The 16,668-nt window shown below is 39.1% G+C and overlaps 1 protein-coding gene across 4 annotated transcripts in view; it reads left to right on the top strand.

Moving 5' to 3' along the window:
* Positions 1–16,668, top strand: part of ago4 (argonaute RISC component 4) — a 31,784-nt gene that overhangs the window by 9,926 nt on the left and 5,190 nt on the right. Inside the window, exons 3-18 of one of the 4 annotated variants that reach the window (XM_030146838.1) lie at positions 899–1,019; positions 2,887–3,068; positions 3,810–3,946; positions 4,500–4,634; positions 5,316–5,403; positions 5,593–5,740; positions 5,841–5,960; positions 6,090–6,251; positions 9,372–9,505; positions 10,589–10,773; positions 11,038–11,197; positions 11,375–11,546; positions 12,318–12,347; positions 13,704–13,847; positions 15,986–16,120; positions 16,223–16,324. In XM_030146838.1, the coding sequence (XP_030002698.1) occupies positions 899–1,019; positions 2,887–3,068; positions 3,810–3,946; positions 4,500–4,634; positions 5,316–5,403; positions 5,593–5,740; positions 5,841–5,960; positions 6,090–6,251; positions 9,372–9,505; positions 10,589–10,773; positions 11,038–11,197; positions 11,375–11,546; positions 12,318–12,347; positions 13,704–13,847; positions 15,986–16,120; positions 16,223–16,324 (2,155 nt within the window). Of the gene's footprint in view, positions 1–898; positions 1,020–2,886; positions 3,069–3,809; positions 3,947–4,499; positions 4,635–5,315; positions 5,404–5,592; positions 5,741–5,840; positions 5,961–6,089; positions 6,252–9,356; positions 9,506–10,588; positions 10,774–11,037; positions 11,198–11,374; positions 11,547–12,317; positions 12,348–13,703; positions 13,848–15,985; positions 16,121–16,222; positions 16,325–16,668 lie in introns of all 4 variants that reach the window. The other 3 variants (XM_030146837.1, XM_030146840.1, XM_030146839.1) reach the window with 3 other exon arrangements.

Raw genomic sequence — 16,668 nt, 5'->3', positions numbered from 1 at the left:
CTCATGCAACTTGCATGCTCATTTAGATGAAAATCACTTGGCAGCTCATTGTCCAATTTAATACAGCTAGAAAGAGGCATTGTCGGTTTACTCAATGATGAGCTTTTTTTTTTTTTTTTTTAATAATGGTTATGTTTCATCCTGGAAGTTTCAGTCTGTGACTTATGGTTCCAGTAAACATGGATATCCAGACTGATTTACACATGACCGCTTATTTTCTCCTCTGAGCCTAGGGGGTTTCAGTTAAAGCATGATTAGAAATGAGACCTACTTATTTGAAAAGAAGTAAAAAGATATGCATTAACAAAATTAAGGTGGTAAGGGGAGCTTAAAATTTCAGGAGCTCATCAAAGTATTGAAATAATTCAGTTAAGTTGTGAAATCGAGATGATTCCTCTGGAGATCTTTCCTGTTCAACATGAATTCATAGTATAGCCTATTTTATTCATGTAATATATTAATTGTGAATGATTTTTCTCCAGTTATACATGGGATATAGTCTTAGGAAAGAGAGTATTTTTAAATCCTGTTTTGTCTTAAGTTGATGTAGCAGGAAAACAATTGAATAAAATGGTAAATCCTCCAGAACATTGAAAAGAAATTGAGATTTTATTCTGCCTAGCTCTCATTTAGAAGCATGTCATGACTAGAGTGTACAATTACCTATACGGAGTGGAAATTATTTGGGTGAAGAAAATATAATATAAAATCGATTATAACCAATGAAAATGTCCCCAGGCTGCTTATTTACCACCTAATGCATGATACCAGGTTCTATAAGGACACATACTAACACACCATTACATTTGTATCTTGACTGATTTCATACTAGCCTTGTTGTATTATCTCCTGGTTGCATGTTGTCGTGGCCCACGGTCGTATTTCCTGTGTGTTTTAGGGAGGTGGTGGACACCATGGTGCGGCACTTCAAGATGCAGATCTTTGGAGACCGGCAGCCTGGTTATGACGGGAAGAGGAACATGTACACAGCACATCCACTGCCAATAGGGAGAGATAGGGTTGGTATTGTGAAACGCATATCCACTGTGTCAAGAATGAATGATGTGAATATGGAAAAAATAATTAAGGAATCACATTTTTAGATTTATTTTATACCTGGTGACTTAATGTCGTGTAAAAGGAATTGACGTATAAATTGTTTCATGGTTTCTACAGGTCCTTAAAAAGATTAAAATCTAATAATCAAAATTTTTGGTTTTAATGTGTTATGTGTGATCTTGCATGTCTGTAACTGAATTATGACATTAATGAAGTTACATTAAAGGGGTTATATGTAGTAACTATCAACAGCAGTGCTCTATGGATTGTATCACTCACAGTTTAAGTGTGAAGCTTATTGTTTACATACATCTTTATTATGGTATCATCAAGTTTTCGTCAAACAAAAATACTGATAGTCAATCCAAATAATGCTGTGTGAGGCGCTGCAGTTTACATTATAGCTCTGTTAGCTTAGCTCTGTTTTTAGACAAAAAACAGCCACTGTAAAACTACAAATCATCTCTGTTTTCTGTATGGTTTGTGATCCCAATAGCTGCATTAAAAATCTATTTGGAATCATCCAAGCAAGGTCAGAGCTGTCACAGTTTAATCTGAATAGTCGGCAAACATAGCAAAATACTAACTTAATTATTTCCGAAGGTTCACAATGAAAACTCACCACTGTAGAGAAAATGCCAACACTTCTATTTTCTAACACCTCTACTTGTCACTTTATCTTTTGAAAGTTGAGTCTTACCAGTTCTCATTCTCAAATAGCAGAGTGACTCAATACTCCCTCTAGTGATGACATACATTTACAGTTTCTAGCTGTGAACAAAATTAGTTCATACATGCTATACAGTAACCTGACCAGCCATCTGTCTTTCTCAATGAGAAATCCGTCTGGAATTGCAGGGCTTGAATCCAAATATGAAGGCGGGACTAACAGGCGCTGAGTAAACCAATCACAGATAAGACGGATGTGAGATAATTATGCAACAAGCAGATCCCTAATGTTAACAAACCTCTGCATGTTTCCATCGTGGTGTGCGAGTAGAAATTTTGGTGAATGATTACTGTCTTTTGTCAGAGAAACTTAAGAATACAGGGTGTAAAAAAAGAAGTCAGTGCGTATGAGGCATTGCAAAACACCAGCCCCCCAGACTTGTGATTGGTCAATATAGAATAGGTAGTGCATATTTCACAGCGATTGGCCCAATTCCAGACTGTTTTCTCAGTACTGAATACACTGAGAAAACCAGATGGCTGGCCAGGCTAACAATACAGTACACTAACATCCTGACAAAACGCCGGAACTTCAAACTATTAAAAAATACCTGAAAGTAGTACAGAGTGTTTAGAATAAATGTATATGTAGGAGAAATAGTACATATATCTGTTACTTCAGTCTCCTTTTTAAATATATTTCAGAGAAAAATCATGTATTGACCACACTGTAACAATACTAACCGACAACAAATTATGCAAGTTGTGCAGATCAGAGAACACCCAGCTAATTTTAATTTCACTAATGTAGGATTTTTTCTTGTTGATACTTTTTTCTGCAGTTATACATGTTTATTAGGTCTTTAATTGCATTCATGAAGTATTAAGTTTATTAAAACCTACAGGAACTCTGTTTAAAAACAAAGCCACTTTTTCATGGATGTGTATAATGTATATTGTTGAATTAATGAATAAATTAATCGCATATCTTTTTACACTTTAATGTGTACCAGGTGGCGGTGTGGGTATAATAATGTAATGTGTAAAGTCTGACTCATCTTTGGTCTTTTATTGTCTGGGTCTCTCCTTTCTCTCCTCTTTCAACCTCTCCATCTGTCCTTGTCTCCTTCGTCCTCGTCACTCTCTCACCATCCTCAGGTGGATCTGGAGGTGACGTTGCCTGGCGAGGGGAAGGATCAGACATTCAAGGTGTCGCTGCAGTGGGTGTCTGTGGTCAGTCTGCAGATGCTGCTGGAGGCTTTGTCAGGGCATCTTAACGAGGTCCCGGAAGACTCTGTTCAGGCTCTAGACGTCATCACTCGGCATCTGCCTTCCATGAGGTACGACTATTCATCCTTTTGAAAATATTTCCACCATCTTTATTCCATAATGACAGTAAACTTGAAAGCATTTGGGTAGTGGACAAGGAGACATTTCTCTTTGTTGAAATGTTGTCATCTTGTGCTTTGAGAAACACTGATCCGTATTTTATAATCCAAGGAATTATGTGACCGATAAATATACAGACAACAGTAACACTTGTCTTTTACTTAATTTTATGCTATTTATTTTCTTTTGGCTTTGTAGAGAGATATATTACATACATACACCTTTACAGAAATGTTCCATAACATTGCTAAGTTAAATTAACTGACTAAAGCAGACAATCCATTTTAGGATCCATTTTTTTCATGAAGGTAGTTGAGCTGCAACCGATCTGCCAAGTTTAGTTTAGACAATCAGCTTCTTTGTTAAAAGGAACAAAACTGTGGGGCTGTTTACCAACTAAGCTGAAAATGCAACACAATTTAATGCTTTTAATAGAGGTGTGAAATTATAGCTGACATCCTTCTCACACCTATTACTCCTGCAGAGACACACCTGTGTTTCAATTACAGTGACGTTATCATATGTATTATATTATGCCTGTATTATATTACAGTTTTCTATTTTACCAAGGCCTTCTTTGTTATAGGTTAGTGTTTCACTTTAACAGTGCAACACGTGCTTAGGCATGAGTGTATGTTATTACATGTTCAATAAATAAAATCTAATGCCGTCATTTGTGTTGGTGTGCACAGGTATACTCCAGTAGGGCGTTCGTTTTTCTCCCCTCCAGAGGGCTACTACCATCCTCTGGGTGGAGGCAGAGAGGTGTGGTTTGGTTTCCATCAGTCTGTCCGTCCTGCCATGTGGAACATGATGCTAAACATCGATGGTAAGACCTGAGCAGAGCTGATCGACTTCTACTGCGTATCATGTTAACCTTGACATTAAACCTTGTGTTGTCTTTCTGCCAGCTGTGTGATTTTTGTCCTCTTTGGTCCAAATTCAACCATTTTTTTTCTTTTGTTTGTTTGTAAATTATTAGATTAATTAAGGTACACATTTTGAGTCGACTTTAGTCCAACTGAAAACACATGATATTGGTGGGCCCACCATCACGTCAAGACTGATTTGCTTCCTTACAAATAATCAAATGAGGCCTGCTGAATTTTTAATCCTGGAAGATCACAGATTATATACATTTGAGTAAAATATTCACAATTCAGTGAAAGTAATGACAGTGTTATTTGTAAATATTGTAGGATCCATCTTAGTTGGGTTATAACTAAAAATGGGAAATTTGGAAAAATGGGAAAAAAACACATGGTTATAGGAATGAATGTCCACAAATATTTCTGATATGGTCCATTTCCACATTTTACAACATTCATCTAATCATTTTATGGGATAGTTTGATAAACATTGTTGTTTGATGTACTTCACAGTGTCGGCCACTGCTTTCTACCGTGCTCAGCCTGTGATAGAGTTTATGTGTGAGGTGCTAGACATACAGAACATCAACGAACAGACCAAACCACTGACTGATTCCCAGCGCGTCAAATTTACCAAGGAAATACGAGGTGAGTCCCTTTTTAAAACACGCATTGTATTAACATTTCACATGAGCTGATATGCGTTGAAAAGAGCAGAGGGTAGAAGAGGGACAACACTGTCAAAACGTACTCATTTTATTCATGGCATCTGTGAGTCACTGTATCAAATTCACCAGTGAGATTACAGGTAGGTGTAGGCCTGCAAGGCACATGCATGTTTGTTTTTATGCTGTGTTAACAACTAAAGAAACTGCACCCACTCGTGATTCATTATCAAGCTGTATACCCAAGAGAGATACACACAGATGAACTACTGTATTGTGTACTGTTTGTATTCCTTACCTTGGTTCAGTGTTTGCCTTAGAACAGAAGTAGGGTAGTCTTAAATATATGGAAGAGCAAATATTTACATGTGTATTCACAGCACATCTTAACAATGAAGTAATTTGTTTGAACAGCATATTTTCACACTCACTCTTCTCTTTTGGTTAATCTTTAATAATGATTGTGATAAATGTAAACTGCGGAAAGTTGGATGCTGCTTTACGCAATTAGTTTCCTGCCTGCATTTATCTTTTTTACAGTCTCAGAACAGCAAAAGAGAAATTGACTAACTTGCAAAGTATTAAAGTTACACAAATGTTTCAAATAGAACCTCCTGTCCTGTTTAATGAATGGAAACCATGTTTTACTGTGCGTTTTGAACAGGCTTGAAAGTTGAGGTCACACACTGTGGTCAGATGAAACGGAAGTATCGGGTGTGCAATGTCACACGTCGACCTGCCAGCCACCAAACGTAAGTGTTATTCCTTCAGTTAAGTAATGTTTATGTGTCAGCAAAGGGAGTGTTGAGTGTTTCATGCAGTGTACAAATGTGGACACAGCATAGAACATTGTATCACCTCTTAAATGTACAATTATTGTTTCCCTTCATGCTTCTTGTTTTGCATATTAAAATTGAACACCATTTACAATTTATTCACAGGTTCCCCTTACAGCTTGAGAACGGCCAAGCCATGGAGTGCACGGTAGCCCAGTATTTCAAGCAGAAGTATAATCTGCAGCTCAAATATCCACATCTACCCTGTCTTCAAGTCGGGCAGGAACAGAAGCACACCTACCTTCCCCTGGAGGTGAGAAAGAGGCCAACTGTTTTAGTCTACGATGGAAGAAAAACGCCTTCAACTGATCGAATTTTGTTAAAATTACTGAAATATTTTTGCTGCATGGCAGGTTTGTAACATAGTAGCAGGCCAGCGCTGTATCAAGAAACTGACAGACAACCAGACATCCACCATGATCAAAGCTACAGCCCGTTCAGCCCCCGACAGACAGGAAGAGATCAGCAGACTGGTGAGTGCTGTTTCCCTCTTGGGGTTGAAGTAAGAAAAGTAACTGGAACTGCACAGCCATGTTTAGCTCCGCCCTTTGCTTTTCCCTCTGCTCCTTTCTTATACTTCTATTCTCGTCTTCATTTCCCAGGTCAAAAGTAACAGCATGGTCGGGGGCCCGGACCCTTACCTAAAGGAATTCGGTATTGTCGTGCATAATGACATGACCGAAGTTACGGGGCGTGTTCTCCCTGCGCCCATGCTACAGTATGGGGGCCGGGTGAGTACAGACACAGGGAGGGACTGTGGCAGGGTGAGTACTGGGCACTGGCTGCTCTCCGGGGGCCTAACTGGGACACACAGGGTGGGGGGCACTGAGTGAATGTGGGATATAAGGGGGTGCTCCAGGTTTCCACTTGTTTCTTATCAAAATGCTAAGAGTGTGAATGACTGCTACTAATACAGTATTTCCTCAAATAGAGACTGTGGTCTTTATTTAGCTCTTATGGAAGGTAACAGGTGCTTATCTGATGCAGGCTTATATTAAAAGCAGATCGTTATTCATGATTCCCCCTGTTTGATAAGTAGTCATTTTAGCACAACCCCTTGTTCTGCTTCACTTCTGTTTTTCCTTTAAAAAAGCACCGTCTTAATCTGTTAATACAAGCCCACTTTTCATTCCTGAACAAAGCTTCTATTATGAGTCATTTGCAAAAGCCATCCTATGTCTGAAATTATAATTCTTGTTACAGAATTAGATTAACACCTCAGATGACCAATCAACAACACATTGTTGAAAATAGCATGATTATATAGTTGAATTTACTTAATAGATGTGGTAGAAGTGTACATTGTGCATTATAGGTTTCTAAGGGTTCTTGTGAATTTTAAAGTCTGAAATTCAACCGTATTTGTTTTGATGCCTTAAATTTCTGTACTTAGTCCTTGATTAGAGCAGATTTTCAGCCTGTTGCACCTTTTGCAAGAAAGCACTGAAATTAAGAATGCTAATATTGCATAGAAAATTAGAAAAACATAAACTCATCAGCAAACTCCTGCCATTACCCATTACTTTTCTTTTCCGAAGTCTGGCCCAAATGCAATTATATCTGAAATAGGTTGCATTCATAAATGATTTCAAAAAAAGACTTGAGCTCTGCAGAAATCTGGTCATTTGTTTGTGTTGACTATTGGATTTATTTGAGGAAATACTGTATCTCAGCTGATTAAACAGTACATTAGAAAAGGGAAATGAAGGCCAGCACATGATAGCTTACACATATAAAACAGATCTATGACTAGAATCCTTACTATTTGGCTATAATAAATACGGGACTGTAAAACCTGGAGCTCGCCCTGTGTTTTAATCCTGTGGTGCATCTCAACAGCGTGTTAAGTCTGTGTTCTCAGTCCGTTCACTCACACAGCTCATAAGTATGTAAATATCATACTGCACACAGATGACAGTGTGGACTTGGCTGCATTCACTAGAGTCTGTGTAAGTGGAGGGAACGAGATAAGGAGCTTGTCGCTGTGGGCTGCTGAGATTCACCACAGAATCTCAAATCAGCCTCAGAAGGTTTCGTATCTGTCACAATTGGAAAGACCTAAAAGTCCAGATGGTGAAAATATTTCTAAAATTACTTTCTGGCAGATTTCCCAGTGATTTTTATTGCTATGATTTTATCTGGACCAGAAATCTGCCTGTATTCGTCACTTCTCTAAGCTACCTTTTTGTTTTCATACATCCTGGTTGTCAGGTGTGATAAAGCTGAGTTGCGATTCAAGGATTGTGTGTGTGTGTGTGTAATGGGAGAAAAATGAATGTGCTGCTAACGGAAGAATGACAAGACTTGTAGCCACCTAGTGTTAAAGTAAAACCAGCCAAGAAGATACTGTATTACTGTTTTAAAGCCTGTAGGGTGAATTTGGCTTTCTCTCCAATCTGAAATGAAAAGGTTAATATTAATGCTACAGGGACTGGAACGTAATACCCAATTCAGAGGCAGCACTCAATGATTCTTCTAAGATAAGATGAAACTTTAATGATCCCTGTGGGGAAATGCTCCAGTCTTTCTATTCATCTACAATTGTTTCTTTATAGCGTTAGAGCAGATTGTAAAAAGCTCTTATGTAGCTGTGCCAAGTTTAAATCCTACTATTGGCTGCCTGGATTATATGTTGGTTAATTTACCCAAGATCCTATCATAACACTGTCTGATGGGTTTGGCCACTTGCCTGCTGGGATATCGAGTCTAATCAGCTTCTAATGAAATGCCTTTAACTGGTGACTGGCAGCTTTTCCCATTTCTGTGATCACTGGTATGAATGAAACACACACAACTTTGATTTTAAAAGGCACACTTATGTGGGATGCATCAAAGTCTTCACAAAAACACTGAAGTGGCTGTTGGCACAACATGTAAAATGGGAAAGGCAACGGTCAATTTGCTGTGTTATGTAAACTGTAATGTTTTTTTTTTTTTATTGTTTGTGTAGTTACATGTATAGGAAGCTGAACTTTTTAATTAGGCTAAAGATTTTAAGATGGTCTTAGAAGTAGTTTGAGTGGCTGTAAAGTTTTCCTGGAATGCCACTTAGAAGTACCTCATTGTGGTTAAACTTCTTAATGCTTTTTGGCAGGTCTTGTTAGTTTAAATATAAAGCACTGCCCTTTGTATTCACAAGCGCATTCACTTAATGATGTCTGTTCGATTTGATAGACACAATATGCCATTCTGAAAGCTTTCATTATGTTTGAAATATTAATGTACAGTCTGTCCTGACCACAAGCTTTCAAAAGCCGAGAAAGTGGATGTTGTGTGCCAAATAATGCTTGGTGCAATATGCTATACAATGACCCACTGAAAATGGTTCATACAAAAGTACATAATACATTGCTGTAAAATTTAAATTAAATTATTTCACCATTCTGAAACGTTTGAATTGTTTTCAAACCTACTGTACAATATATAATATAGAATCTAATCTGCAGCAATGTAGATTACACTAATGTACAGTCTTTGTAATAATTTTTTCCTCTTTACAGTTAAAAACATAGCTGTGGAAGTAATTATTAGACCACTGTGGCAAAGTAGTGACAGGTCGGCAATTGTCCTCATTGTGATTTCTAAAGCCATTGAGGATTTCTTACTTGCAAGTGTGAGGCAGAACTCCATTTACCAGATAAATAAACTATATTTGATAATTTCCAACAAACTCCATTTTCTCTAGAGCAAGTAACATGTAAGTAAACATATGTTCTTGAAACAGAATATAAGAAGGTAATTTGATGGATAATTACACTGAATTCCTTATAGCAGTGGTCTAATAGTTAATTCCAAAGCTTTCAGTCTGCTTTGGGATGTAGTAATTTCTGTATTGGCTCATTCAACCGGGGGGTTGACTAAGAGAGTAGGGACTCTCTCCGCAGAATAAAACAGTGGCCACGCCCAACCAGGGGGTGTGGGACATGAGAGGGAAGCAGTTCTACGCCGGTATCGAGATCAAGGTCTGGGCTGTGGCCTGCTTTGCTCCGCAGAAACAGTGTCGAGAGGACCTCCTAAAGTAAGTGATGTGACTTGTGTCTGACAATATTTGGATACGGGTTTAGATTAGAAGTGCACTGATGCACTTCATTCAGATTCTTGATGTTCCTGATACCAGAGCAGTTATTCTTAGTTGCTTTTCCATTGATCTTCAAATTGCGTGAATATAACTTATGCATAAAAATTTACCTAATAGAAAAGAGACAATTTTGCCAAAACTCTCGCTTGTTAGTTAAGTTTTTGTGCTGGCAAGAGGTGGTTTTTCAGGCATAGCTCAATTGGTATATCATGCAAAACTGCAATGGAAAGACCTTTTTCCACAGCTAGACTCACCTGAATAAAAAAAAAACGAATGTTGACGGATGTTACAACAAGTGAATAAGAAGAGTTTTAAAAGAAACGTAGTGAGGTATGTGTGGACACACCAGGAAACTGAATAATTTTTAAATTTAGTACGGCACAGAGGGGTAATATATAATGATAATGAATATATCTGTAGATTAGTACGATATTTACATTCGTTGCCATGTTTATGGTATAACTTCTCGTGTTGTCTCATGATATCAAATAAACAAATCGTGTTTGTGATGTAATGGAAAAACTGACATTACGCACTTCTGTTTTTTCGACATTCAGTAAATATTGGTGAAGTTTTGTGCATATGTCCAATGGAAAAGTGACTAATATGGATATTGTTTTAGGCCAAGGTGTCTTAAAATCGAAAGTTAAATGTATTCTCAATAAGTGTTTCCACCTAATTCAGAGACATTAAAAGAAATGACCTTGTTTAGAATCGGACTACTGAAATTGGTGTGGTCAGCCCATGATCTTACAGTTAGAATTGTGAAGTATAGACATGCTAAATCCATGAGGGATGGTTACAGAGTCATGCGTCGTTTGCTGAGTGTAGGTAGCATCAGTCATAGAATTAATGTTTGTTTTGGATAGCTATCAAGGTGTTTATTACTCATTTGTGCTACAACATTTTGACTGTTGGCATAATACTGCATTAATTCATATACTAACTTATGAGAGCATCAACAGAATTACATTATTTTGAATGTTGTGATCTGTTTCCTGAACATTTCATTCTCTTCATCAGGAGCTTCACTGACCAGTTGCGAAAGATTTCAAAGGATGCTGGGATGCCGATCCAAGGCCAGCCATGTTTCTGTAAATATGCCCAAGGAGCCGACAGTGTGGAGCCCATGTTCAAACACCTCAAGATGTCATATGTAGGTCTGCAGCTCATCGTGGTCATCCTTCCAGGCAAAACACCTGTCTATGGTAAGAAACACAGATATCATTTAACCTCAATAAAATGGGTTAGAGGAAGTAAATAAGATCCAGCATCCGATTTGTTATACAGCCACTCTTTGACCCTGTGTAGTTTTTACGTAATAATAATGACATTAGTAATCTTTATTTTTATCGCATCTTTCATACATTACATTTTCATTCATTACTCTTTGTCTATTTTTGTGAAACTAAAGCAAAGAATAATCTTAAAAAGGACAAAGTACAATAATTGTCTTCTTTCTCCATATTCAGCTGAAGTTAAACGAGTGGGAGACACCCTCCTCGGTATGGCTACACAGTGTGTCCAGGTGAAGAACGTAGTGAAGACGTCTCCACAGACTCTGTCCAACCTCTGCCTCAAGATCAACGCCAAGCTGGGAGGAATCAACAATGTCCTGGTGCCTCATCAGAGGTGAGCACAGATTTGTTGTGTAGTGTTTGTATTCCAAATGGAGGCTGGAATGCTTCTTGGCTTCAAACGGTGTACACTGGTTAGACAAAGACCCCCATGTAATCATGTGGTATTGAGCAATCTGAGTAGAAGCAATCCTTTGATGATGCAGATTTTCTCTGTTCCGTCTCATTTCAGGCCCTCCGTGTTCCAGCAGCCCGTCATCTTCCTGGGCGCAGACGTCACACATCCTCCTGCAGGTGACGGGAAGAAGCCGTCAATCGCCGCGGTGGTCGGTAGCATGGACGGGCACCCCAGCCGCTACTGTGCAACGGTGCGGGTCCAGACATCTCGGCAAGACATGTCCCAGGTATGTTCACACTCTTTAAAGCAACCTTAGATTTTTACAAGGGGAATAAAAATATGTCTGAGTGAAGTCAGGCTAATCTTATAGTGATGAACAATGACTCTTTCAGGTCAAACTGATCACTGTAAGCAGATGAGGTGATTGGGACTTTTTGTTTATTTTTTATGCAGATTACTGTTGTAATTTATATTTTCTACATAAAAATATATTAATGATACAGACAGGTTGGCTCTTTACTTATTATATTAGGCCCAAAACAAAATTAAAAAAAAAAAGTATCCTAAGAACACCAGGGATAACTGCTGTATCTTATTTCTGGCTCTTTGTCATAACTTTTTGAGAAAAAATAGCTTTTTTTTTTTTTTTCTTTTTCTTTTCTTTTTTCTCCTGTTTTCATTACCTATGGAGCACCAGAGGAAACATTTCATGGCCTCAGAGTTACTGGAGGATATTTTAATCTGTATCAGTGCTTTTCAGCATCAGTTGTTTCTCCTTTAGGACCCAAATTTACAGACGCATGAAACAAATCAGATACTTAAAATAAATATCTGTGTTATACTGGGTTTGTCATGTCTTTTATATATTTAACATTTTGTGCCTTTTATGTTGTGTTTGCCTAAGTGTGTTGTTTTTGTTGTCTTTCATCTATTATGTGATTTTCATCTTGTTGTGGCTATTATGTACTTTTTATTATTTTTGTCTTATTTGTGATATTTTCATTGTATTCCATGTTGTGTTTGTCTTTTTAACACCATTTTACATCAACATTTTCAGCCTGTTACATCTTCTACACGTGACTTTGAGGTTAGCATTTATAAACTCACGCACTGCTCACTGGTTTTTAATTTTTATTTAAGAACATGAATAAGAATATCATATTATTGTGTACATTTTGCTTTGACAGTTAATGACCTGGCAAAGACAGCTCCATGACCAAATTTGGCAGATTTCTGTATGGGTTGTTTTGCTTGAGTAAACCCAAACTGAACACTGTAACCCAACTACTTGATTAAGATAAGAAAATTAAACATTTTTGTGTTGGGTTGATTCAGTCCCTTAAAGCTATACCGTATGATGTGGCGTTTTTACACTTTTCTTTTGTCATCTTAAAATTGTCCTAATAAGAGTGTGTCAAACTAAAATGTAAAAGAAATCCACCAGGTATTGAAACTCAAAAATGTTTAATTCTCATATATTTCTGATAAAAGTCTGACCAATCATTTTAGTCGGTCCGAATAAAATAATTGGCCGAACCTGGCTGAGCCTCCTGTCAATCATCCATTACGGCTGTCCAGCATTCGATCCATTATCACCGTCTTACATCAGATATGTGTCCCTCTGAATCTGACGCTTCACTCGCGCTGCTTCTCCTGTCACTGACCACAGTCTACTGTCTAGGATGTGTTTGGATAGAACTGACATGCACATGTGGAAGGGATTAAACGGATTTATTAACAGAAACAACAACTGAGGGGCACAATCGGGAGTCTGATGAATGAAGGATGGAGATAAAAGTCCGGAAGTCAGCTGTACTGGACTGAACAGGTCTGCATAAAGCTCAGCTTTTATGACGGTGGGACTCATACAGGTATAATTGCATGGTGTCACACAGTGTAAGATGATGTAGGATGATAATTGTATGGACTATGAAACCTCAAATGTCCACGGAAAATTTGCGGAGGCTGCGCGTTCACAGTGCGCGCGCCCATCCCCTGGGCACTGCAGTGAAGACACTGACCCAGTACTGCACAGACCAGGTCTACTGATGGAACAGGAGCCGCGGGCCCGCGGCAGGTGGATGATGCATCTGATTACTGAGGGAGGGGTCCGCGGACACGCCAAAACGGATCGGACCTCCGTCTCTGCTTCCTCCTGCGTTTCCGTCGCGCATCAGATGAGAGGAGGAGGAGCCTCAGTACTCAGGCAGAGGGAAGGGGGCGGGGCTTTGGAGGGAGGCGGGTTGTTCATGTTCAAACTTTTACTAAGTGCTGTGAGAAATGCCACATCAGTAGGTATAGCTTTAAATGGCTTTTTGCTCCATATAAATGGTTTCTCATTGTAACCATCGTCACTGTAAGCAGTTTCTACTGTTTTTATTTATTTTTGACATCACCTCACCTTCCATGTACGAGTCTAAATCAGATTTTATCATCTTTCCAGGAGCAACTCTTCAGCCAAGAGGTCATTCAAGACTTGACCAACATGGTGCGGGAGCTGCTCATCCAGTTCTACAAGTCCACACGTTTCAAGCCGACACGCATCATCTATTATCGTGGTGGTGTGTCGGAGGGACAGATGAAACAGGTGAGATTTGGGCCACCAAGTTTCTTCTTCATACACATTTTATATCATTGTGTCTGTGTCATATATCTGCCATATTTGTGGCCACAATTATTTGGTAGCATAATTTAAGAAACTAATTGTTACACTGGGTGACAAAGTGGTGCAGTGGATAGCACTATTGCATCACAGCAAGAAGGTCCTAGGTTTGATTCCTGGGGGCGGGGGGGGCTTTCTCAGAGTACTCTTGCTTCCTCCCATAGTCCAAAGACATGCATTAATAGGTTAATTAGTTAATCTAAATTGCCAGTTGGTGTGAATATGAGTGATTGGTTGTTTGTTTCTGCTATGAACTGGTGACACGTCTAGGGTGTACCCTGCCTTGGCCCATAGGTAGCTGGGATACGCTCCAGCAAACCCGCGACCCTCTTGAGGACTAAGCGGTTGAGAAGATGAATGAATAAATAATTATTATTCTTTAAAAAGATCCCTTTATCATTATTTTTTATGATTTGTGATCATTCCTAGTAGAAAATGTTTACAAGTCAACATTACATCAAATTAATTGATTGCATACAAATAAATATTTACAGGATTTCCAAAAAAGTCTGAAATCCCAGTATCTAAATTTTAAGCCCTAAAGTTTCTTAAATTTTAATGGGTCTTAAAAATTTTGAACTTATCTGTTAACTCATAAAGCTGCATCAACTTCAGCCTTGCTATTAAATGTACTTTTGGGGAAAAAATTATATTGATCACACTGTAACAAAGCTACAAAATGAAACCAACATGGATCTAATAAGTACAAATGAAAACTGCAGTGTGGTCAGAATTTACATCGAGCAGACTCTGGTGGAGTGTGCGATGTCTCCTCATCAAAGAACTAACTGCTACTAGAAGTAGTAAGTTAACACTTTCAGTGCCATGGGCCGATTAAATCGGCTTTACGAAAACAACCTGTAAAGTGCCACGGGCCGATCAGATCGGCTTTGGAGAACACGCCACATTTGTGTACAAACAAACCATCCACCCCCATTTCTTTCTCACATTTCGATGACGTTCTTTCTGTGTCCCCCTTTTGAGACCAAGCAGACGGGAATTTGAGGTCACGCGACCGAATAATATTTTTATATCTTTTTAATGTTTCTTATTCTCCGGTGTTTCATCAGAGGGAGCCCTCCATGCCGGGGGGCGGCTGTGGACTCCGGGGGCTGTGGCGCCTTCTCTCACTGGGGTCCGCTCCTTTCTGGTGGGTGGGGGTCCCAGTTGGCCCTCTCCCACTAGTTGGGATGCGGGGCTGTGTTGCTGGTGCCTGGTTGCCGGGGTCGGCGGCTGCCTCCTGGTGCGGATGGCTCCCTGAGACAGCGCCTCCTAAACTGATGTTTTACTTTTACTTGTACATTTTTGTTCTGGTCTACCCGTGCTCAGTCAGTCTTCTTAAGTATGTGTGAGCTTGTGGGTTTGCATGTATATGTGTGTGTGTGTGCGGGTGGGTGTGGGTGGGGGGTGGTACTGATTTTTAAACTGATATGTAAAGCACTTTGTGCTACAGTTTTTAATGTATGAAAAGTGCTATATAAATAAAGATTATTATTATTATTATTAATTATGCAAATTATGATCAATAATGAATCGGCTGCGTCCGGTGCATTTTGAATCTAATTAGCAATCGGTCAGATGTTACCGAGCAGTTTCCTGCAGGATTCTTCAAATATTATAAAAACGACGCGAAATACTGAAAAACGGCCAAATTCTGTGGCACTTTTAAGGCTTATTAGCCCCTTAACTGTCTGGCACTTAAAGAGTTAAACACCTTTTCATCTCCTGTGGTTAAGTGTAAGTTCAACAAGATCTGGCTCCAGTACATTGGTTCAGTGCTAGGTTGACGCATGTGGAAATTAAGGAAATTGAAGACCAGTACTTCTTGTTCATGCCAATGCTAAAAGTAGGAACAGGAAGTAAAAAAAACAGATAAAGCCACAATATAAAGCTGCTTGTTTTCACAGTTAGAGCATGGCTAAAATCCAGGCACAGTGTGACCCACTAAACTATCAACAAGGTCTTAAATTGTGTTCCCAATGGCCTCAGAGAGAGTTTGAATTTCACTGTAGAGAAATGTTAAATGGGCTCAATTTCATGCTCATACCCGTCTGTCTTTTCAGGTCGCATGGCCAGAGCTGATAGCTATCAGGAAAGCGTGCATCAGTCTGGAGGAGGATTACCGGCCGGGCATTACCTACATCGTGGTCCAGAAACGGCACCACACACGTCTGTTCTGCTCTGACAAAGCTGAGAGGGTCAGTAAAAGCTCCCTCCATCATACCATGTAGAGATGTGTTTTCTCTTAACCCCGTGTTGTTTGTATCTCCTGTAAATTCTGACAAATGAACTCTCTGCAGGTTGGGAAGAGCGGTAACGTTCCAGCGGGCACCACAGTGGACAGCACCATCACTCACCCATCAGAGTTCGACTTCTACCTGTGCAGCCATGCTGGGATTCAGGTAAGACGAGCTCAAACGCAAGTTTCACAATCTGTGTTCTTTAAAAAGAGCTGCTTGCATGTGATCAGTACGCTGCCAAATTTCTGACATTTAGTTCAGTTGGTGGTTAGAACCCTTAATTGCTGTGGAAAATATCTTTCAGGATATTTTGGACTGTGGTTGCCATAATGATGCTCACTGAGAACACATGACATTTCTTGGATGTTTCCGCGACTTATTACATTGTTTATATGTAATTTAAGTTGACACACTAATTACAGTATTTCGGTTTTAGGCACTTGTCTCTTGTAAATAAAGGATGTAGAAGTTTTAATTCAACCTAAAATAGGGCTGCACAAGACGAC

The sequence above is a fragment of the Sphaeramia orbicularis genome, chromosome 11 (genome assembly GCF_902148855.1).
Source record: "Sphaeramia orbicularis chromosome 11, fSphaOr1.1, whole genome shotgun sequence".
NCBI lineage: Eukaryota > Metazoa > Chordata > Actinopteri > Kurtiformes > Apogonidae > Sphaeramia > Sphaeramia orbicularis.
The sequence above is the reverse complement of the archived record's forward strand: the minus strand, read 5'-3'. Positions and strand labels throughout refer to the sequence as shown.